This window comes from Rhinoraja longicauda, chromosome 3 (assembly GCF_053455715.1).
Source record: "Rhinoraja longicauda isolate Sanriku21f chromosome 3, sRhiLon1.1, whole genome shotgun sequence".
Lineage (NCBI taxonomy): Eukaryota > Metazoa > Chordata > Chondrichthyes > Rajiformes > Arhynchobatidae > Rhinoraja > Rhinoraja longicauda.
Genome location: NC_135955.1, coordinates 11,648,064 through 11,670,645, shown reverse-complemented (window position 1 = coordinate 11,670,645; position 22,582 = coordinate 11,648,064). Strand labels below are relative to the sequence as shown.

At 47.8% G+C, this 22,582-nt stretch overlaps 1 protein-coding gene across 1 annotated transcript; it reads right to left on the bottom strand.

Annotated features, from left to right (window-relative positions):
* Positions 1–1,764: 1,764 nt before the first annotated feature.
* On the bottom strand, positions 1,765–22,312 carry LOC144612069 (hsp90 co-chaperone Cdc37-like 1). Its single transcript, XM_078431627.1, has 7 exons — positions 21,934–22,312; positions 18,544–18,825; positions 17,067–17,169; positions 14,512–14,627; positions 11,892–12,014; positions 8,387–8,569; positions 1,765–4,022 (listed from the first exon to the last, which is right to left on the bottom strand). Exons 1-7 carry the CDS (start codon positions 22,069–22,071, stop codon positions 3,915–3,917), a joined length of 1,053 nt encoding a protein of 350 aa, XP_078287753.1. The 5' UTR covers positions 22,072–22,312; the 3' UTR covers positions 1,765–3,914.
* Between the last annotated feature and the right edge of the window lie 270 nt (positions 22,313–22,582).

Below are 22,582 nucleotides of genomic sequence, written 5' to 3'. Positions count from 1 at the left end.
TCCCTGCTAGGGCCTCCTTCCAGTCAATTTTGGCCAGCTCCCGCCTCATGCCTCTGTAATCCCCTTTGCTATACTGTAATACCGACACTTCCGATTTTCCCTTCTGCCTTTCCATTTGCAGAGTAAAACTTATCATGTTGTGATCACTGCCTCCTAATGGCTCTTTTACCTCTAGTCCCCTTATCAGATCAGGATCATTACACAACACTAAATCCAGAATTGCCTTCTCCCTGGTAGGCTCCAGTACAAGCTGTTCTAAGAATCCATCTCGAAGGCACTCTACAAACTCTCTTTCCTGGGGTCCATTTCCAACCTGATTTTCCCAGTCTACCTGCATGTTGAAATCTCCCATAACCACCGTAGCATTACATTTGTGACACGCCAATTTTACCTCCTGATTCAACTTGCACCCTATGTCGAGGCTACTGTTTGGGGGCCTATAGATAACTCCCATTAGGGTCTTTTTACCCTTACAATTTCTCATTTCTATCCATACTGATTCAACATCTCCTGATTCTATGTCACCCCTTGCAAGGGAATGAATATCATTCCTTACCATCAGAGCAACCCCACCCCCTCTGCCCATCTGTCTGTCTTTTCTATACGCTGTGTACCCCTGAATATTCAGTTCCCAGCCCTGGTCCTCTTGTAGCCATGTCTCAGTGATCCCTACAACATCATAATTGCCCATGACTAACTGAGCCTCAAGCTCATCCACTTTATTTTTTATACTACGCGCAATTATGTACAACACTTTAACTTCTGTATTTACCTCCCCTCTCACATCGGTCACAACTGGCCCTGCCCTTAATTTATTTTCCCCTCTAGAACTTCTGTTCCCCTTCTTCCGAGAGTCTTTTGCAATATCTCCTGTATTCCCTTTTTTTACCTCATCTTCATATTCACAATTTGTCAACTCCTCCCCCCCACTACTTAGTTTAAAGCCACAGGTGTCGCACTATCAAACCTGCCTGCCAGAATGTTTGTCCCCCTGCTGTTAAGATGTTACCCGTCCCTTTTGTACAAGTCACCCCTAGCCCAGAAGAGATCCCAGTGGTCCAGAAATCTAAATCCCTGCTCTCTGCACCAGCCCCTCAGCCATATATTCATACCCTTTATCTCTCTGTTCCTGGCCTCACCAGCACGAGGTACTGGTAGCAGTCCAGAGATAACCACCTTCGACGTCCTACTTCTCAGCATTTTTCCCAACTCTCTAAACTCCCGCTGTAGCACCTCCTTCCTCTTCCGCCCGACGTCATTCGTGCCCACATGCACAACGACTTCAGGAGAGAAGGAATGGGTGACTGAAGACGGGTCTCGATCCGAAACGTCACCCATTCCTTTTCTCCTGAGGTGCTGCCTGACCTGCTGAGTTACTCCAGCATTTTGTGAATAAATACCTGGGATAACATAGAATTAGTGTACAGGTGATTGTGAACTCAGTGGGTTGAAGGTCCTATTTTCACATTGTATCTCCAAATTAAAATTTAGATTTATGCCCAGCATTACTGCTATTAATTTGTTCTATTTTTTTAATTATATTCATGTGTTGTGTTTGCAGTCCTGTTAAGCTACAGCAAAAGTAATAAATTTCATTGTGATATGTATTAGCAGCAGAACAATTAAACATTTGACTCTGCCAATGATAGAAAATAAACTCCCAAGTCAATAAACCTCCCGTTTAAATCTTGTTCAGGCATCTCACTTAAAGTCCAGTGTCTGAGATAATGCAATGGAAATGAAGATCCTACTAGAACTACCATCCTTATTTTCAGGTTTATTCATACCAAGCAATTAATTTTCTCTTTTAAAAAGCATAGTAAATAAATCAGTGCAACTAAGTGACCGTTCAGCATCCTTACTGAGAAGGTGCAAGTTTTCATTTTGCAGCGCTTGTATACAGATCTGTAGATAGACTTGGCAACAAAAAAAAAATACATACACAAGCAGTTACATCATAGACAATGATTAAACAAAATTGGGTGAAGCCACAGGAGAGACGAGATTACTTGGAAACCAAGTCTCTGCAGTCAATGGCTTATTCTAGAACCACATCTTGCCTCCACTATTACTGATTCAAGTTTTGCGTGGAGTGTGCAATGCCAGACACCCATTACAAAATATCCGAGCCTCACTGTATCAGGTTTAGCTTGTCCAGTCAAACAATATCTTTTGACACTCATTTCACCAGTGCCAGTACTGTACATTTATTCACAAGAATACAAAAAGTCAGTGTTTTTCATGGATCATCCCAACCAAACCACTGCAGCTCCAAGTAGCTCGAATTGTACAAACTCTTTATATTTATCACACTCAGGATTTCACTTTTTAAGTTCAGAGAACTTGAGCCCCAATATATAGAAGCATCATTGCATTGTACAGTTTAACTGGAAACCAGAGTCAGTAAATTCCATCCTCCCGAAATGCAATATAATAATCAATTCTGCTCCTGTGATTCAGACGTCCCTGACCAAAGAGGTAGACAGCTGTTTCCACAACTGTGCTGTCAATTTGAAAGTGCGCGCGCACACACACACAACCTGGCTGTGAAATCAGGGTTGACCTGTACTGCTCGAGAGCTCTGCAGCAACCTCTCTGCACATTGCAACAGTGACTCCTGGACCCGCCACTATTGTAGTCTGTTCTCGTTTCCAGAACCCCACCCTCCAAATCTTTCCTCCACGGAGCAGTAAACAGATGCAAAAGCTGTGCCACAAGAAACCATGGTTGCTGGAATCTCGAGGGAAAAAAAAAAGCAAAGCTCCAGAGGAACTCGGGTCAGTTAGCATCTGCTGAGGGGATGGACAGACGATATTTCGGGTCAGGACCTTTTAGACTGATTGGGAGTGGCGTGGAGGTGGAAAGCTGGGGCAGGGACAAAGCCTCTTGAAGGATATTGCAGATCCGAATGGGATGTCGAGTTTGGGGTTCCCAGGCGTGAATCGTCTGCCCGTTAAACCCTGCTGCTGAGCATCAGGAATCTATTGTCCAGAGCACAAGTGCGCTTTACTGACGGCAGATGTAAAGTTGTGTTGCCTGTCTGACCCAAGCAGGTATTAACTTCCCAAGCATTGCTTGAATGGAAGTGGAACCCTGTTTTAGTATTCTCAATGCCAATACAGTTCCTAAATCAGAACTCGAGACTTGCCAAGCTGCCAATGAACCCCTTCTAAAAAAAAAAAAATTAAAAGTGGGCGATGAGAGAAGTCAGTTTTCAGATCCGCTTTCAAAGTGCGGCCTTCTCTCCTAGTTTCCTATGAACTTTTCATTTCAAACATTCCAGGATTTAGGCAGATGTTAATTTGTTAAAATTACAGTACGGCACAGCAGGGTAAATTTGCTGAAAGGTTAGTGCGGATGGGAAATTATTTATGCTCAGTTTTATTGCTAGTGCTGAGAGAAATGTACACTCTGCAGCAGAGGTCCAAGGCACGGTTCCCTTTTATCTCAAAACAAAAATCTCAGTACCTTTTTCCTGCTGGGCTGCCTCCTGCCTCGCTTGTCGGGAACCCGGCCCCTATGAAGCTGCTACACACCAGAGAAACGGAGGAGAAAAAAACCCTGTGCATAATGTACTCTGGAATCTGACTGATCCACAGAGAATAATTCCAGTGGGTCGCGTGCTCTCGTCGAGGATGGGGAAGGAGGAGAGAACATGGACCCACGAATCCTGCACTGCACTTCAAAACAGCCAGCCTCAAGATGCTCAAACATCCGACTCATACCACCATCAGTTTGGGTTTCAATAAAACTCAGCTAATTTTGTTTTGTTTTTTTAAACACTCCTGCCGAATATAAAGTGCAGCATTCGAACAGGCAAGTTAACAGTTACATACAAAAATAGCCGGCTTTTCTTCCACTGTAGTGAAAATGTTTTATGTGGATTTCTAGTAGACAGCATTATTGCTAAACATTTACGATATGTCCATTCTAGGCTCTTCACTCCTCTCCTCTTTGGCTTCTTGAGTACGGTAGATCCTTAGGCCTGCATCGATGTAGTGCTGCAAGTATTGCTCGGCAACCTGCAGCAGAGAAACACAGGGAGCTCCATCATGATTGCTGACGTGACACAGGGGGGTGATGAACACAACATTAAGGCGACATGTACTTGCACTCAAACTTTCAAAGGGGACGTTTGTTCACTTTGAAAGCAATTCCCTGGCCGACCAAGTCGTGGAAACTGTGTCAGTTCTGAATGGAAATTAAGAGAAGGAAATACATGCAAATGAGTCGCACACATTGCTTTAAAAATGGTACCTAACTAAAAGGCGGCAGAGTTGCTGCCTCACAGTGCCAGACCCAGGTTTGACCCTAACTATGGGTGCTGTCTGTACAGAGTTTGGACATTCTCCCCGTGACTAAATGGACTTCCCTCGGGCGCTCCGGCTTCCAGCCACACACCAAAGATATACAAGTTTGAAGGTTCATTGGCTTTGGCAAAGATTGTACGTTGTCCCGAGTGCGTAGGATAGTGCTAGTATACGTGGAACACTGGTCGGCACAGACACAGTGGGCCGAAGGGCCTGTTTCTGAGCAGTATCTCTAAAGTAAACGAAAATGCTTTGCCATACTAGCACAACCCCATACTTATGGGGTTCATAGTGCAAGGGTTAATTCTGTAGAAACCATTTTGTGCTAACTGGACACCATTTTGTGCTAACTGTGGCATATATTTTGAGCTGAATATGCTCTTTAAGCTGAATATGTTCCCGTGGGAAGTCGGCCTTCACGGTACCAGACACCTGCAGATTAGAAGTTGTTTTTCAGGGTTTAGAAGTTGTTCTCATGGTTTATCGAGGACTGGACGTTCCAATGCTTCGAGCCAAATTCAATGGTGCCTCCTTATCACACAATGGTGGTCCTTTATCATCTTAGCTATGCGACTCCCCTGTACTCCTGTTTGACTCCCTAACGCAATTAAAGGAACTCTACTAATTTCTGTTGAGACTGCTTTATGCTATGTAACTGTGGAAATTGCTGAATGAGCTTTGTGCTGCTTTGAACTGTATAAACACTGACTGTAATCTGTGTATTCTTTGAGAGGACAGAAGCAGGTGCTTGAGTGAACAGCAGTGCACTCAGGGGTCTCTGTGTCTTCTCCCACCGGTGTTAAAGTAAAAAGTTTTAACTGAGTCTTGTGTTCTTTGAATTATTTCATAGATAAGTCTAGGCGACTTTCACAATAGGACCATAAGACACGAGAGCAGATTTGGGCCATTTGTCCCATCAAGTCTCCTCTGCTATTCAATCATAGCTGATCTATATTTCCACTCTCGACCCCATTTCCCCCCCCTTCTCCCCGTAATCTTCAATGCCCTTAGTTGGACTACTCTTGACATTTGACGCCCATCATCTTGGTTAGGTAAACTACTTGTGGAGACGGAGTTCAGGCCACTGCCTGCCCTGACTAAAGGTTCCCAAGGAATTATCCAAAACAGCTGCCTCAGCTTCCCAGACACCAACTAACAAATTCAAAACAGCCAAATCAGAAATCTCAATCAATAGTCAATAGTCATTTATTTGTCACATACACATAAATGTGTAGTGAAATGAGAAATTAAAAATCAGTGATTGGGATTAATAGAATTGATCCATTTCAGGACATTCCCAAGATGTGAAAGACATTAGATAAATGCAAGGTAAACAATGGCACACAATGGAGGACCACTTGAAACCAGCTCAGACATCAGACATCATTGGGCCAGCAGCCAAGATTGCCTTGATTTCCAAAGTCCTTAACCCAGATTGCCATTAAAATTACAGCCAAGGCATGCAGTCCCCCCCCCCAGCTTGATCCACAACATTGGTGCTGCAACCTGCATCCAAAACCTTGCGCCTGAGGCAGCACGGTGGCGCAGCGGGAGAGTTGGTGCCTTACAGCGCCAGAGACCCAGGTTCGATCCTGGCTACGGGTGCTTGTCTGTATGGACTTTCTACGTTCTCCCCAAGACCGCTTGGGTTTTCTCCTAGAACTTCAATTTCCTCCCACGCTCCAAAGACATGCAGGTTTGTAGGTTAATTGGCTTGGTATAAATGTAAAAATTGTTCCTACTGTAGGCTAGTGTCAATGTGCAGGGATCGCTGATCTGTGCGGACTCGGTGGGCCGAAGGGCCTTGTTTCAGCGCTGTATCTCTAAACTAAACACAAAGCTGAATCACAGACCAGTCTTGGGGTGCACACAAAATTGTACACTGCCATTTGGAGAATATCTGGAACAGACTGTTTCAGAAAGTGTAAATGCAAATGCAATGCAATGTAGGGAGTGTGTTAAATTAGGGATATTCCAACTTTAACAATGCAGTTATTTCACTGCAGTCAAGCAGGCTGGTGTTTCATTGCAAAAATGGACACAAAATGCTGGAGTAACCAGTGGGACAGCATGATTCTCTGGAGAGAAGGCTTAGGTGACATTCCAGGTTGAGACCTTTCTTCAGACTGGCGCGTTTGAAGAGGGTTCTCGATCCGAAACGTCGCCGAAGCCTTCTCTCCAGAGATGCTGACTATCCGACTGAGATACTCCAGCATTTTGTGTCTTTCTTTGGGGTAAATCAGCATCTGCAGTTCCTTCCCACACATGGAGTTTCATTGTGAAAGATTTGTGGAACATGGGAGCCAAGTGTAAGGCTATAGGTGAGGGTTACTGACAAATGCATCTGCAAAGATCTATGAGGATATTAATCCAGCAATCCCAACAGGTGCTTAACAACACCGGCACCCAGAGTCTCGATGCGATCTGGTGATGGTACACAGTCTGTCTCAGCATAACAGGGGAACTGCCCGGTTTCACTGGGGAATGGACACTTGGACGGGTACATGGATAGGAACGGTTTAGGGGGGATGTGGGCCAAATGGAACTTGGAAGGGGCTTCTTGGTCAGCATGGATGAATTGGGCCAAAGGCCCTGGTTCCGTGTTGCATGACTCTATGATGGGGAACTATTTGCAAGTCAGGAGGGTTTGTAATTTGTCGGAAATGTATATCCTCATTGCTGGGCTTTATTGACGGCAGGGATGTTGCCCCATCGGTCCCGGTCTGATGGGGCAGCATTGCTCAAGTCCCCTGCTTGCCCTATCATCTGGTAACGGAGGAAAGGCTTGCACCGTGAGAAGAAGCAATGTATCTGCTGATCAGGGGACGGTGCGGAAGGCTCCCGTTCCCGCCTGATGGTAGCATGTGAGGTTTTCAAAGAAAATACACAGTTGGTGGAGACCAGTCGTAGTTTACCTCCCCGGAAGGAATGTTCCGTGAAGATGATTTCAGAAAGGAGGGAGGAAAAGCAAAAAAAAAACAAAAAAAGGACCCTGTCAAGCCCGATCAGAACTCAGAAAGGGACAGACAGTGCAAAACATACCCGAGGGTCCATGTTGCTTAGCACATTCTGGAGAATGTGGACATCTTGCAACTGGCAACACCGTTTGAGCTCCTGGAAGGCAGATATAACTCATTATAAAGGAGACCAAGAGCTCATTCCATATTTTAATGGGAGTGACTGGGGTGGAAACGTTTGGCTGGGCTACAAGCACAGAATTGCCTTTTGACAATCTTCCACAAAAGAGTTGCAGGAACTATCTCTATACTCAACAGGCTAAGCAAGTCTGTTAATGATGGCAAGGTGAGGGGGTCTAGGATTGATTTTGAGGAGAGGGGTCTAGTATCGATTTTAGCAAGGCTTTTGACATCGCTCCACATGGCTGACTGGTCAGTTCATAGGTTTTTAGAGGAGCAGAATTAGGCCATTCGGCCCATCCGGTCTAGGCTGGCATTCAATCATGGCTGACCTACCTTTCCCTCTCAACCCCATTCTCGTGCATTCACCCCAAAACCCCCGACACCAGTACGAATCAAGACTGTCAAAATCCACCGTAAAAATATCCATGGATGGCCTCCACAAGCCTTCGGAATTCATAGCAGTAGGGGCCATGGTATGGCAGCAATTAAAATCCAAAGCATGCTCAAGGAATGGTCTTCAGGTACTTTGGTGACTGGAAGGTTGCTTCTGGTGGGACCAACAGGAGCCGAACAATGTCCTTGTATTTCTAGATGCAAGTACCAAACATTTAGGGTCTCGCATCATGAAGGGACCTATTCCGAAATTTACAGATTAGGGCAGACTGCTTTTAATTTGGGCCAAGCTATACTGCGGTGCTATAGGAACACGGAGATGAGGCAGGCCGAGAAGAAAAATGGGAAAGGTGGACAACAAAGCAAAAGCTGGAAGGCAGACATATACACATGGCTGCAACCCCAAACACAGGTTTGACTGCAACTTGAACTCAATTTGCAAAAATAAACCAGATACTCAGATATCTTCAAAGAAATAAGCCGCATTGTAAACCTGCACCCGAAGGATAAAATGAAGTGAATCCAAAAGTGTAAGGTACTTGCCTGTGGCAAAGACTTGAACACCCCCACGGGGTGCAGAGCACACGCATCCAGGGGATTCTGGTGTAGAGCTGCCTTCTGTGTCGGCACCGTCTCAGTGGATTTTGCTTCGGTAAATTCTCGGACCCTCTGGATAAATGCGTTTAGTTCAGCGTTGAAAGCTTCCATGTATCCCTCTTCAGCTATCTTCGTACGGGGGTGAAGCGAGCCAGTGAGAAACAAGAACAAGTGTCATCGTTACAATTCAACATTGCAGGATTGCGAAGGACTTGTGCAGCCCTACCCAATATAACAGGACAGAACATCACGAGAACACATCTCTCAGAGTAGGAAGGCAAAGATTTAAGCAGTCGGATTCGTTTTTTTTGGTTCTACTTTGGAAATAAACAAGATGGGTGGAATAGATTTCACACTGGTTTGATTCCCAATGGCACCAATCGCAATGGAAGCCAATGGGCCTGGACTCCAGGACTGATCCCAACAATGGAGCACAGTGTCGCAGCGGTAGATGCAGCCTCACAGCACCAGAGACCCAGGTTCGATCCAGACCTTGGGTGCTGTCTGTACAGTGTTTATATGTTCTCCCTGTGATGGCGTGGGTTTTCTCCGGGTGCTCCAGTTTCCTCCCACTTTAAGGCATGCAAGTTGGTAGGTTAATTGGGTTCTGTAAAGATTGTCCCTCGTAAGTAGGGTAGAACTAGTGCACGGGTGATCGCTGGTCAGGGCGGACCCAGGGGGCCGAAGAGCCCGTTTCCATGCTGCATCTCTAAACTACACTGCCTACGGCATCTTTCTTGTTGAGTTTGCATGCCTTCCTTGTAACTGTATGGTTTTCTGGGTGCTCCACTTTCCCTTCAACATCCCAACAAACGTGCTGGCACATTACACGGCTCGTGTAAATTTCCCTACAATTACGTGGGTAGCAGGAGAACCAAAGGCCTCTGGAGGTAATGAATACATATCAGATGGCGCAGTGTACATCACGACCTGTAGCACGAGCTTTGCGTAAATAAAGATAGAATAGCTACAGAGATACGAGGCAAAGTTGTCTAACGGGCATGCTGAGAACTGGCAATGACTAGATGGGATGAATGGCCTCCAGTTACAATGAAAAGCAACTTTAAATCCCTGTTTCAGTAAAGTGCATGCACTGCAGCAGTAACATCGCCGGCATCTGCAGTTCTTTTGATTTTCATGTACCCAAAGCAGAGGTAGATATCTACACCTTGCCGTCTAATTTCTAAAAATCTCACACCATTATTCTCTACTACGGAAGGGGAGAATTATTTCATCTGTACCAGTGTCAGGCCAGTGGTGCAGCTGCAAAGATTATGCCCTTATCATGTATCTATGCACTGCCTCGATTAGTTTATTTTAGTTTTCTAGTTTACTTTAGAGATACAGCGTGGAATCAGGCCCTTCGGCCCACTGAGACCAATCTGACCAGCGATCCCCGCACATTAACACTATCCTACACACACTAGGGAGAATTTGCAAAAAAATAAACCAAGCCAATCAACCTACAAACCTGTACATCTTTGGAGTGCGGGAGGAAACCGAAGATCTTAGAGAAAACCCCCAGTCACGGGGAGAACGTAGACAGCACCCGTCGTCAGGATCGAAGCCGGGTCTCTGGCGCAGTGAGGCAGCAACTCTACCGCTGTACCGCCGTGCTGTCGCCTTGCTGTGTTGCCGTGCCACCGTGCTGTGTCGCCGTGCCACCGTGTACCGCCGTGCTATGTCGCTGTGCCGCCGTGCTGTGTCGCCGTGCTGTGTCGCCGTACCGCCGTGCTGTGTCGCCGTACCGCCGTGCTGTGTCGCCGTACCGCCGTGCTGTGTCGCCGTACTGCCGTGCTGTGTCGCCGTACCGCCGTGCTGTGTCGCCGTACCGCCGTGCTGTGTCGCCGTACCGCCGTGCTGTGTCACTGTGCCGCCGTGCTGTGTCACTGTGCCACCGTGCTGTGTCGCCGTACCGCCGTGCTGTGTCACTGTGCCGCCGTGTTGTTTTGCTGTACCACCGTGGTTGTAATCATGTTTTGTCTTTACACAACAAAAGCTTTTCACTGTACCTCGGTACACGTAACAGTAAACTGAACTGGAGCTGCAGCCAGAAACCCGGGTTTTCGACAGAACGCTGTAGTAGTTCAGCGGGTCAGGCTGCATTTCAGGAGAACATGGTTGGGTGATATATCGGGTTGGAAGTGTCCCGGGGAGCCACGCGGGCCCGATCCACCCGCCGAACAACTGCGGCGCCGACGCCCAGAACGACGACCGATGATCGAACGCACCCGGGTAGGCCCAACTCGCCACCCAGGTGACTTCGGTGAAGCCGGGCAGTGTGACCTGTCTGGGCCGAAGGAGCCTCTGAGGGCGGCGATGGGACCCTCAGTGGCGGCAGGAGGAGCCTTGGTGGCGGTGGGGCCTCACGATCGATAAGCGTGAGGGGAGAGGGGAAGACAATGGGGACCCGGCGTGGGGGGACCGCCGTGAGGGATGGTGGGAGAACAATGGGGACCCGGCGTGGGGGAGGGGGAAGGCACTCTAGTTTAGAATACCCTGGCCAGGGGACAAGTCTGTGTTTGTTTGCTTGTTCGTTCCACTGAAGGCACTGCACACAGCAGCCAGACAACAGTCGCTTGTCTGTCTTTTTGTTTTTACTTTAAATTTCGGATTTTTGTGTGCCTTGTGTGTAGTGACTGTCGGCAGACCAATTTCCCTCTGGGGATGAATTAAGTCTTATCGTGTGGTATCGTATCGGAACCCTTCCTCAGACTGACGACATGTTGGGTTGGAACCCTTCTTCAGTCTGAAGAGGGGTCCCAACCCGAAACGTCACCTATCCATGTTTTCCTGAGATGCTCCCTGACCCACCGAACTGAGCTACTCCAGCAATCAGCATCATTATAGGTAGAACAATTGAGTTTTTTGATCGGGATTTCTAATCTTTATGGGGAGGGAACTTAAAGGGAGTAATTAATTGAACGATAGTGTGGGCAGCACAGTAGTAGACCTTGCATGTTCTACCCATGACTGCATAGGATTCCTTCGGATGCTCCGGTTTCTTCCCACATCCAAACGACATGCAGGTTTTTAGCAGTCAATCGGCCTCTGTAAAATTGCCCCAAATTGCAGGGAACGGTTGAGAAAGTGGGATAACCTAGAACTAGTGCGAGTCCATTTCCAGGCTGTCTCTTTAAACGAAACATACAGCATTAAAACAGGCTCTTCCGCCCACCGAGTTCACGGCGACCATGGATCACACTAGTTCGATGCTATCCCACTTACGCATCCATTCTCCACATAACAGGAGGAATTTACAGGGAAATTAAATTTAAAACCTGGGGATGTGGGAGGAATCTGGAGCACCAGTAGGCAACCCACGCGGTCACAGGGAGAACGTGCAAACTGCACACAGAGGTCAGGATTGAACCAGGGTCCCTGGCGCTGGGCGGAAGCAGCCTTTCTATTCTATTTCCCATTTCCACCGTTTTTTTTGTCATGGCCTTACTTTTGCTTTCTCGAAGAACTGCCGGAAGCAGCCCCGGGGATCTTGTTGAAGGCTTCTACCCAGCTCCATGATGAACTGCATGACAACAGCCTGGTGAGCCACTTGCTCCATCAGTGCCTGTTTCTGCAAATTAAACAACAACAAGCAAACAAATTACCTTTTGGTGTTAAAGTGTGTGACAGCAAGAATAAGGAGAAGTGCTGGATTACAATAACATGGAACAGGTCCTTCCAGAAAATGGAGCAACTCAGCGGGACAGGCAGCATCTCTGGAGAAAAGGAATGGGTGACATTTCGGGTCAAGATCCTTCTTCAGACTGACGTCGGGGGAGAGGGGGGTACATCAATAAGTAAGTACAAGGTGTGAAAACAGGACAAGGGGAGTGGAGATCAAGGAAAAAGTAGAATAAATCATTGTTGGCTGGGAGTTAGCTGCTTTTTAAAAATCTCTGTTCAAAACAAACAGAGATAAAAAAGTAGTCGGAGACAGTAAGACTGGTGAGACAACTGGAAAGGGGGAGGGATGAAGAGAAAGGGAAAGCAAGGGCTACTTGAAGTTAGAGAAGTCAATGTTCATACCGCTGGGGTGTAAGCTGCCCAAGCAAAATAGGTGTTGTTCCTCCAATTTTCGCTGAGCCTCACTCTGACAATGGAGGAGGCCCAGGACAGAAAGGTCAGATTGGGAATGGGAGGGGGAGTTAGAAAGTGTTTAGCAACCAGGAGATCAGGTAGGTAGGTATAGGTGGACTGAGCGGAGGTGTTCAGCAAAACGATCGCCGAGCACGTGCTTGATCTTACCAATATATAAGAGTCTACACCTGGAACAGCAGATACAGTAGATGAGGTTGGAGGAAGTGCAAGTGAACCTCAGCCTCACCTGGAAAGACTGTTTGGGTCCTTGGACGGAGTCGAGGGGGGAGATAAAAGGACAGGTGTTGCATTTCCTGCGGTTGCTGGGAAAGTACCTGGGGAGGGGGTGGTTTGGGTGGGAATCGACGAGTTGACCAAGGACTTGCAGAAGGAACGGGCCCTACGAAAAGCGGTGAGGATGGAAAGATGTGGCCAGTAGTGGGATCCCGTTGGTGGTGGCGAAAATGTTGGAGGATTATGTGCTGTGTGCGACAGCTGATGGGGCAGAAGGTGAGGACAAGGGGGACTCTGTCCCTGTTACGACTGGGGGAGGGGGAGCAAGAGTGGAGCTGAGCTGAGGGACATCGAGAAGACCCTAGTGTGGGCCTCCTCTAGGGCGTAGATGGAGGAATTGGGAGTAGGGGATAGTTTTTACAGGAAGCAGGTTGGGAAGAAGTGTAGTCAAGATTACAGGAAGCTGGGTAAGTCCTTTCAGAAGCTAGCGATTCACCTCTTCCGCATTTCGGACATTGGACTGCGTCTATGGAACTGATGCGCAACAATGCTGAGAACTACATTCTGCACTCGGTATCTTCCCCTTTGCTCTAATGATGTATTTGAGTTTCACTGATCAGAAGCTCAGCTGAACCCAAGCCAGATCATTATAATGGCAGCAAGAACTGGTTAGAGACTGGGCATCCCATGAGAACTGCAGATGCAGCTTAGTGCACAAAAGGACACAAAGTGCTGGAGTAACCCAGCAGGTCAGGCAACATCCCTGGAAAACATGGATAGGTGACGTTTCAGGTCGTGACCCTTCTTCAGACCCAAAACGCCGTTTATCCATGTTCTCCAGAGATGCTGCCACACCTGCAGAGTTACTCCAGCACTTGACGTCTGTCTGATTGTATCCAGGTATGGGATATCTGATGCAGAAAACTATTCACTGCAACATTAACAAATGCAAACCCAAACAGTGCAGCATAGGAACCACCCCTTTGGCCCTCAATGTCTGTGCTGAACATCATCCCTAGAAAAACTCTTATCTGCCTCCATTCCTTTTACAATTAGGGGGCAAACTAGGCAAATAAAGCACCTGCGGCTGGATTAGGTATGATGCTTTCCTTGGAGGTCACCAGTTGAATAACATTACATTAATAAATTTAAAATTCACCTACATTTACTAGAAGCACCTTTGCTTCTGAACGCACTATTTCCCATATAGAAATGCCAATAAATGGGCTTCAACTGAACTGCTCAGGAACAATCAACCCAAAACATTGTGTAGGAAGGAACTGCAGATGCTGGTTTAAACCAAAGATGGACACAAAATGCTGGAGTAACTCAGTGGTCCAGGCAGCATCTCTGGAGAATATGGATAGGCAATGTTTCGGGTCGAGACCCTTCTTCAGACCCAAAACGTCACCCATTCTTTACCTCCAGAGATGCTGCCTGCCCCGCTGAGTTAGTCCAGCATTTTGTGTCTATCTGCAGCCCAAAGCATTGACCGTTTCTCTACCAATGCCACCTGATTTGCCCCATTTCCTCTTTCAATCAAGACTCCAGTATTTTTTTTACTTTAAATGTAGTCAAGAATGATTCACTGTCATATGTACAGAGAACAGAACAATGAAATTCCAACCGTCAGCAGCATAATCAGCCTGCTCAATTTAAAATGGATGCATTAACCCGAATGAGCATCATAACACAGACTAGGCAAAAATATGCTCCCCACAGCCCAGAACAAATGTCATTAATTCTCTCACACTTACCTCCTCCTCTTTTAAATGAAAGCACCACTTTATCAAGTAATTAGCAGTCTCTTGACAAACAAGGTGGGGGTGGTCAGACAAATGTCTCTGGCTGTCAACCCACCGCTTCAACATGCCTGAAGGGAAAGAAGGTACGTTACTTCAGCATTTGCTACCACCAATGCAACCACTACATTGGAGAGAATGAGCAAGAGGCAATTTCACACAGCCTCGTAACAGTCATTGTATTTTGGATTGGCGACAAAATTCCTTCAAGGTGACAGTGGGGGCGGCATGGTGGCGCAGCGGTAGGGTTGCTGCCTTTCAGCGCCAGAGACCCTGGCTCGATCCTGGCTATGGGTGCTATAAGAAAATAACAGCAGATGCTGGTACAAATCGAAGGTATTTATTCACAAAATGCTTGGGTAACTCAGCAGGTCAGGCAGCATCTCGGGAGAGAAGGAATGGGTGACGTTTCGGGTCGAGACCCTTCTTCAGACTGATGTCAGGAGGGCGTGACAAAGGAAGGATATAGGTGGAGACAGGAAGATAGAGGGAGATCTGGGAAGGAGGAGGGGAAGAGAGGGACAGAGGAACTATCTAAAGTTGGAGAAGTCGATGTTCACACCACTGGGCTGCAAGCTGCCCAGGCGAAATATGATGTGCTGTTCCACCAATTTCCGGTGGGCCTCACTATGGCACTGGAGGAGGCCCATGACAGAAAGGTCAGACTGGGAATGGGAGGGGGAGTTGAAGTGCTCGGCCACCGGCTATGGGTGCTGTCTGTACGGAGTTTGTACATTCTCACTGTGAACGCGTGGTTTTTCTCTGGGTCCTCCGGTTTCCTCCCAGATTCCAAAGTAGTACAGGGTTGTAGGCTAATTGGCTTCTGTGAATTGTTCCCAGTGTGCATGATAGAACTCGCGTCCAGGACGGTTAGCGGTTGGCATGGACTTGGTGGGCCGAAGGGCATGTTTCCACACTGCGTCTCTTAAAAACAGCATATTTCTGACTGCAGATGAGGAGGACTTTGCAGGAGGTGGAATTTCAATGCAGCATTGTCCTTCAAATGTAGGACAGCACAGTGGCTCGGCTGGTAGAGCTGCATTTCACAGAGCCAGTGACCCGAGTTTGATTTTGAACGCGGGCTCTGTCTGTGAGGAGTTTGCACACACTCCATGTGACCACATGGTTTCCTTCAGATGCTTGAGTTTGGAATGGAATACTTTATTGTCACATGCGACTAGGCACAGTGAAATTCTTTGCTTGCACACTCGCATCCCAGAGACATACAGGCTTATAGATTAACTGGCCTCTAAAATTGCCCTTCATGTGTAGGCAGTGGATGAGGAAGTGGGATAACACAGAACTAGCGTGAATGGATGATCAATGGCTGTTGTGGACTCGATGGGCCGAAGGACCCGTTTCCATGCTGCATCTCGAAACTAAAAATAAACTAATTCTGAATTTGGAAAGAAGCCAGAATGGATACTTTTAAATACGTTTGGGCAGCTTACAACCTAGTGGTATGTATATTGAATTCTCTAACTTCAAGAAACCCCTCTGTACCCTCTCTCTCCATTCCCCCCCCACCCAAGATGCACCAAGCTTCCGTTCTCACCTAGTAAACAGCTATAAAATAGCCTGTTTCCTTTATCATTGTTACTGTTACTTTATTGCATATCTTTCATTCATTTGTGTTATATCTCTCTACATCACTGTCCATATCTCGTTTCCCTTTCCCCTGACTAATCTGAAGGGTCTCGACCCGAAAGGCACTCATTTGTTCTCTTCAGAGATGCTGTCTGTCCAGCTGAGTTACTCCAGCATTTTGTGTCCATCTTTGGATACTTTTAAAATTTGTTATCATGGCTTAGAACGGAGATGAGGAAAAACTTTTTCAGTCGGAGAGTTGTAAATCAGTGGAATTCTCTGCCTCAGAAGGCAGTGGAGGCCAATTCTCTAGATGCTTTCAAGGGAGAGCTAGATAGAGCTCTTAATGATAGCAGAGTCAGGGGGTATGGTGAGAAGGCAGGAACGGGATACTGATTGTGAATGATCAGCCATGATCACATTGAATGGTGGTGCTGGCTCGAAGGGCCGAATGGCCTACTCCTGCACCTATCGTCTGTTGTCTTCTGCTAGATGGATTTTCAGTTTAGAAAAACTTTCAAAACATGTTGTGTGAATACATTGCCACTTGAATCAGGAGGCTACATCCCAGCAGTCTATGTACAAATCAGGTCTTTCTCCCATTCAGAAAATAAAATACAGATGTTGTGAGCAGGAAAAAAAACAGAACATGCAGGAAATACTCAAGCAGCACCAGTGGACATGAAAGCAGAATTAACATTTCTGCCCTCCGTTTGGAACTGGTGCGCTACGATGCTGAGAACTATATGCCGCACCTTTGCTCTATCCATTTTATTCGAGTTTGACTAGATTGCATTTATGTATGATCTGTTTGGCTAGCATGCAAGGCAAAGCTTTTCGCTGTACCTCAGTATGTGTGACGGTTATAAACCCAAACCATTTATCATAGCTTACCACATTTTGTCCAAGTGCTGTCCACTTACCAAAGTGCCTGATCTGTTGTTCATATTTCTGTGCAAATGTTGCATTTTTCCCATACTTCTCATCCTCGACTTCTTTACACTTTTTGCTTTTGTTGATCACACTCTGTTTTTACCAAAAAAAACAAGAATCAATTTACAAGCAGACCGACGGAGTTTGTTTCGTCTCAGCACCTTTGATTTCCTGATGAAAAGTGCATGTCTCGCAGACACACCAATCAGAGGGTGGGGGGATAAACATGTTTCTACATGTCATTTAACTGTGCTGCCTGGATTAGGGGGGCATTAGCTGTAAGGAGAGATCAGACAAACTTGGATCGTTTCCTCTGGAGTGCCGGTTGGGGGGGGGGGGGGGGGGGGAGAGAGACCTCATACAAGTATATAAAATTATGAGTAGCGTAGATAGGGTAGACAGTCAGAACCTTTTTTTCCGCAGGGTGGAAATGTCAATGACAAGAGGGACATTGTTCAATGGGGCAAAGTTCAGTGGAGATGTGTGGGCCGAGTTTTTACATGGAGTGCATCAATCACGCTGGCTAGGGCTGTGGTTAGCACCAGGTTGAATCAATTCCAGTTCCACACAACCCACCCAACACACCCCTGCCCCAACACCACCAATAATGGAAAGGCTACACAGCTCAGCCAATGGGTCTTTTCTCTGTGCAAGGTTGCTGTCCATCCCCAGCGTGCTTTACTGAATGGCTTGTAGTCCCAAACAACTATGTGCCTTACATGAAAAGACTGTGTAACCTGCTGGAGTAACTCAGCAGGTCTGGCAGCATCTCTGTAAAACGCAAATAGGTGACATTTTGGGTCAGGACCCTTCTTCAGGTTGACTGTGGGGGTGGGGAAGACAAACTAGAAAGAGACAAGACAAGGGGGGGGATGGACACAAAACACTGGAGTGTAACTCAGCAGGACAGGCAGCGTCTCTGGATAGAAGGAATGGGTGACGTTTCAGATCAAGACCCTTCTTCAGAGGTTGATTGGCAGATGGTTGGACAAAGGCCAGAGGCAAAAGGTGTGAGATTAGGAGAAAAGGATAGAAGTAACAAGTAGGGAATCTAAAGGAAAGAATATGCTTCCTTCATCAAAAAGGGTCAGTTGGGTTTTCACAACATCTTAACTGCTTTGTGTAAGTAGGAACTGCAGATGGTGGTTTAAACCGAAGATGGACACAAAATGTTGGAGTAACTCAGCGGGACAGGCAACATCTCTGGAGAGAATGGGTGACGTTTCAGGTTGAGACCCTTCACCGGACACATCGCCCATTCCTTCTCTCCAGAGGTGTTGCCCGTCCCGCTGAGTTACTGCGGCTTTTTGTGTCTATCTTAACAGCTTTATTGTTACCAGCTCTATATTATTTATTTCAACTTTGTATCCCAATTTTGGGGTGAGAGTGTGGAGGGAGGTGTTGGGTTTCTCCCCACTGGTCCAGGGACAACCCTGCTACATGCTTAATGCTGCAAACATACCGCACCTTATTAAATCCTTCTTTACCGACGGTGTCAATATTCCACGAACTCAACCGCTCATTCCAGATCAGCTCCTCTTCCTTCTGCCTCCATTCATCCTCTTTCTTTTTCAGCTCCCAGTATTCAGTCTGTGCTTTGGCACGCTCCTGCTCCAAAGACTCGGAGTTGTGCAGCTCCAAATTGCAAAGTCTCTGCTGGGCTTCAGCCAGCCTCCACCGGCACTCCACCGTCTTCTGCATTAGCTCCTGCTGCTTGTGACAAACACTCTCTACGCCACCAGTATACACCTAGAACGTACAGACATTGCGAGTCAGCATCAAAGGACAGCTGGACTCACGGCCCATTCACTGTGGAGCTGGGCAAGGTGCAAAAAAAACAAACTAGAATAGAACAGTGTGGTACAGTGGAGCAGCAGGTAGAGCTGCTGCCTCACAGCGCCAGAGACGCAGGTTCAATCCTGACCTCAGGTGCTGTCAGTATGAAGTTTGCATGTTCTCCACGTGACCGCGCGGGTTTCCTCCGGGTGCTCTGGTTTCTTCCCACATCTCAAAGACGTGTTGGTTGGTAGGTTACTTGACCTCTAATGTTTTCATGCTTGTATCTCTAAAATAAACTTCACATCCCTTTATGATGAAAACAGTTTTCCAAGATAGGTCATTAGACTTTAGACATACTGCACAGAAACAGGGCCTTTCGCCCACTGGGTTCACGTCGACCAGCGATCACCCCATACACTAGCACTATCCTACACACGAGCGACAATTTACAATTTTAATCAAAGCCAATTAACCTACAACCCCGTACATCTTTGGAATGTGGGAGGAAACCAGCGCACCCTGAGTAAACCCATGGGGAGAACGTGCAAACTCCGTACAGACTGCACCCATAGTCAGTATCGAACCCGGTCTCTGGCGCTGTCAGGCAACAACTCTACTGCTGCACCACAGTGCCATCCTTGCCCAAACAGAGCAACACATACGTCCTTCCTTCATCCTTCGCTCAGTCCGCCTTAACCAACCTGATCACCCGGTGGCTGAGCAACTCCCCCTCCAACTCCCAGTCTGACCTTTCTATCATGGGCCTCCTCCAGTGCCATAGTGAGGCCCACCGGAAATTTGAGGAACAGCACCAAATATTTCGCTTGGGCAGCTTGCAGCCCAGTGGTATGAACATTGACTTCTCCAAATTTAGATAGTTCCTCTGTCCCTCTCTTTCCCTCCCCCTTCCCAGTTCTCCCCCTATGTTCCTGTCTCCACCTATATCCTTCCTTTGTCCCGCCCCCTGACATCAGTCTGAAGAAGGGTCTTGACCTGAAAAGTCACCCATTCCTTCTCTCCTGAGATGCTGCCTGACCTGCTGAGTTACTCCAGCATTTTGTGATACCTTCAAGAGCAACACATACCCAGCATTAAGGTAACACAAGTGGCATAAAAGGGGCAAGTAGAGAGAACCTGACCCCACTCATGAAGGAGTGCAAATTAAATATTGACTCAATCTTTGCAGAAAAAGGATAGGTGACATTTCATGTCAAGACCCTTCTTCAGACTAAACGTATGGGTTTGGAGCTCCATCACCGACTTTCAGTCTGAGGATGGGCTCCAACCCAAAACAAATAGTGAAAAACCTGGGTAGAGTGGATGTGGAGAGAATGTTGCCCCTAGTGGGAGAGTCTAGGACAAGAGGTCCTAGCCTCAGAATGAAAGGACGTTCCTCTAGGAAGGAGAGGAGGAGGAATTTCTTAAGTCAGAGGATGGTGAATCTGTGGAATTATTTGCCACAGAAGGCTGTGGAGGCAATCAATGGATATTTTTAAGGCAGAGATAAGATAGATTTGTGATTAGTATGGGGGCCAGGGGTTATGGGGAGAAGCAGGAGAGATAGTTCAGGCAAGATTGAATGACAGAACAGACTTGGTGAGCCAAGTAGCCTAATTCTACTCCTATCACTTAAGTACTAAACCTAAACCGACGGAAGTACTAAACCTAAAACTAAACCTAATCACCCCCCTCCCGATATCCTCTAACCCCCAGAAGCACAACCCCTCCCTTCAGCCCCCCCCATTCCCTAGTCTGCTCCCCCCCCAACCCCTTTCTATCCCCTCACCCCCCCCGAGGTCCCCCTCTTTGTCACAAGTTATAGGAGCAGAATTAAGCCATTCGGCCCATCGAGTCTACTCCACCATTCAATCATAGCTGAACTATTTCTCCCTCCTAACCCCATTCTCCCGCCTTCTCCCCATATACCTGAACTAATCAAGAATCTATCAATCACTGCCTTAAAAATGAGTTAGACACAAAAGGCTGGAGTAACTCAGCAGGACAGGCAGCATCTCTGGAGAGAAGGAATGGGAGACGTTTTGGGTTGAATAGGCAGAAACAATGGGTCTGCCAGGGCAGTTGTGTTTGTGGATTTTGGGGATTAGGTAAAACTGCAAATGATGAGGCTGGAGGGCAGACAGCCAGAAGTGATGAAATCAGAAATGGTGTGCAAGATTAAGGCCTGGTGCTCGTCTGTGGGACCATAGTCCAAGGATAAGTAGGAGGCGTCTGAGGGTTGTCGCCGATCCGTAGTCCAGTGGAGGTCAGCACGCCAGACTACCACGGCACCTCCCTTGTTGGCGGGTTTTATTATAATGTCGGGGTTGCTGCAGAGTGAGCAGAGGGCTGTATGTTAGACAATAGATGCAGGAGGAGGCCATTTGGCCCTTCGAGCCAGCACCACCATTCAATGTGATCATGGCTGATCATTCTCAATCAGTACCCCGTTCCTGCCTTCTCCCCATACCCCCTGACTCTGCTATCCTTACGAGCTCTATCTAGCTCTCTTTTGAATGTATTCAGAGAATTGGCCTCCACTGCCTTCTGAGGCAGAGAATTCCACAGATTCACAGCTCTCTGACTGAAAAAGTTCTTCCTCATCTCAGTTCTAAATGGCCTACCCCTTATTCTTAAACTGTGGCCCCTGGTTCTGGACTCCCCCCAACATTGGGAACATGTTTCCTGCCTCTAACGTGTCCAACCCCTTAATAATCTTATACGTAGGCATAAATAGGCATATAGAGAGGGTAGAAGGCCGTTCTGGGGAGTCCAAGAGGAGGGAGACCGGTGGAGAAGGGGGTCATCAGAGTGAGCAGACGGCTGTACGTTAGACAATAGGTGCAGGAGTAGGCCACTGGGTCTGGGTGGTGAGGACAACTTCGCAGAGAAAAGGGCACGGACGGTGGCCGAGGGAGGCAAAGTGAGTGACACAGATTCGCCACCCAGCACTGATTAAAATGTCCTCTCTCTCTCTCTCCCAGCCCCAGCAGCGCGTCCACCGTCCATCATCCACCCCCTTGCCGTGACTGAGACAGCCGCCCGCGGTCCCGGGGGTCCCGGGTGTCCCGGGTGCCGAACCTGACTCTGCCTCAGCCAGCCCGCGTCGGGGATGGGTCTGTATTTTCCTCCTCCTCCAGCGGCGGCGGCGGCCTCGTCGTCCTCTTCCTGCTCGTTGTCGGAAGCGGCGCCGGGCAGTCCGGCCCGGTACTCCATCATGCTGGGTGGGGAGGGAGAGACCTTCAGCACCGCTGCTGTTGCTCCCGCCGCATCCTCCGCCACTTCTTCCTCCGTCGCTGCGGGGCCGCCCGCCGTAACAAAGCGTCCGCGTCACCGGGGCCCCAGCGGCCCCTCGTCACACGTGACCAGCGCCCCAGCGTCACGTGATCGACCGTCCGTCGCGGCCACTCGCCCCGCCCCCTCAAGGGCAGGACGTCACATGATCGGCGGCTCCCTCTCCCCTCCAGGCTCTGGGTGCCGATGCGTCACCGTGCGACACGAGATCAACCGTCTCCGGGGATGGGGGCGGGGGCACCGTCGCGTCACCACCATCACCACCACCACCCCTCCTCGCCAGCACGTCACGTGATCGGTGTCATAATATAATTAGATAACTGCAGATGCTGGTACAAATCGAAGGTTTTTATTCACAAAATGCTGGAGTAACTCAGCAGGTCAGGCAGCATCTCAGGAGAGAAGGAATGGGTGACGTTTCAAGTCGAGACCCTTC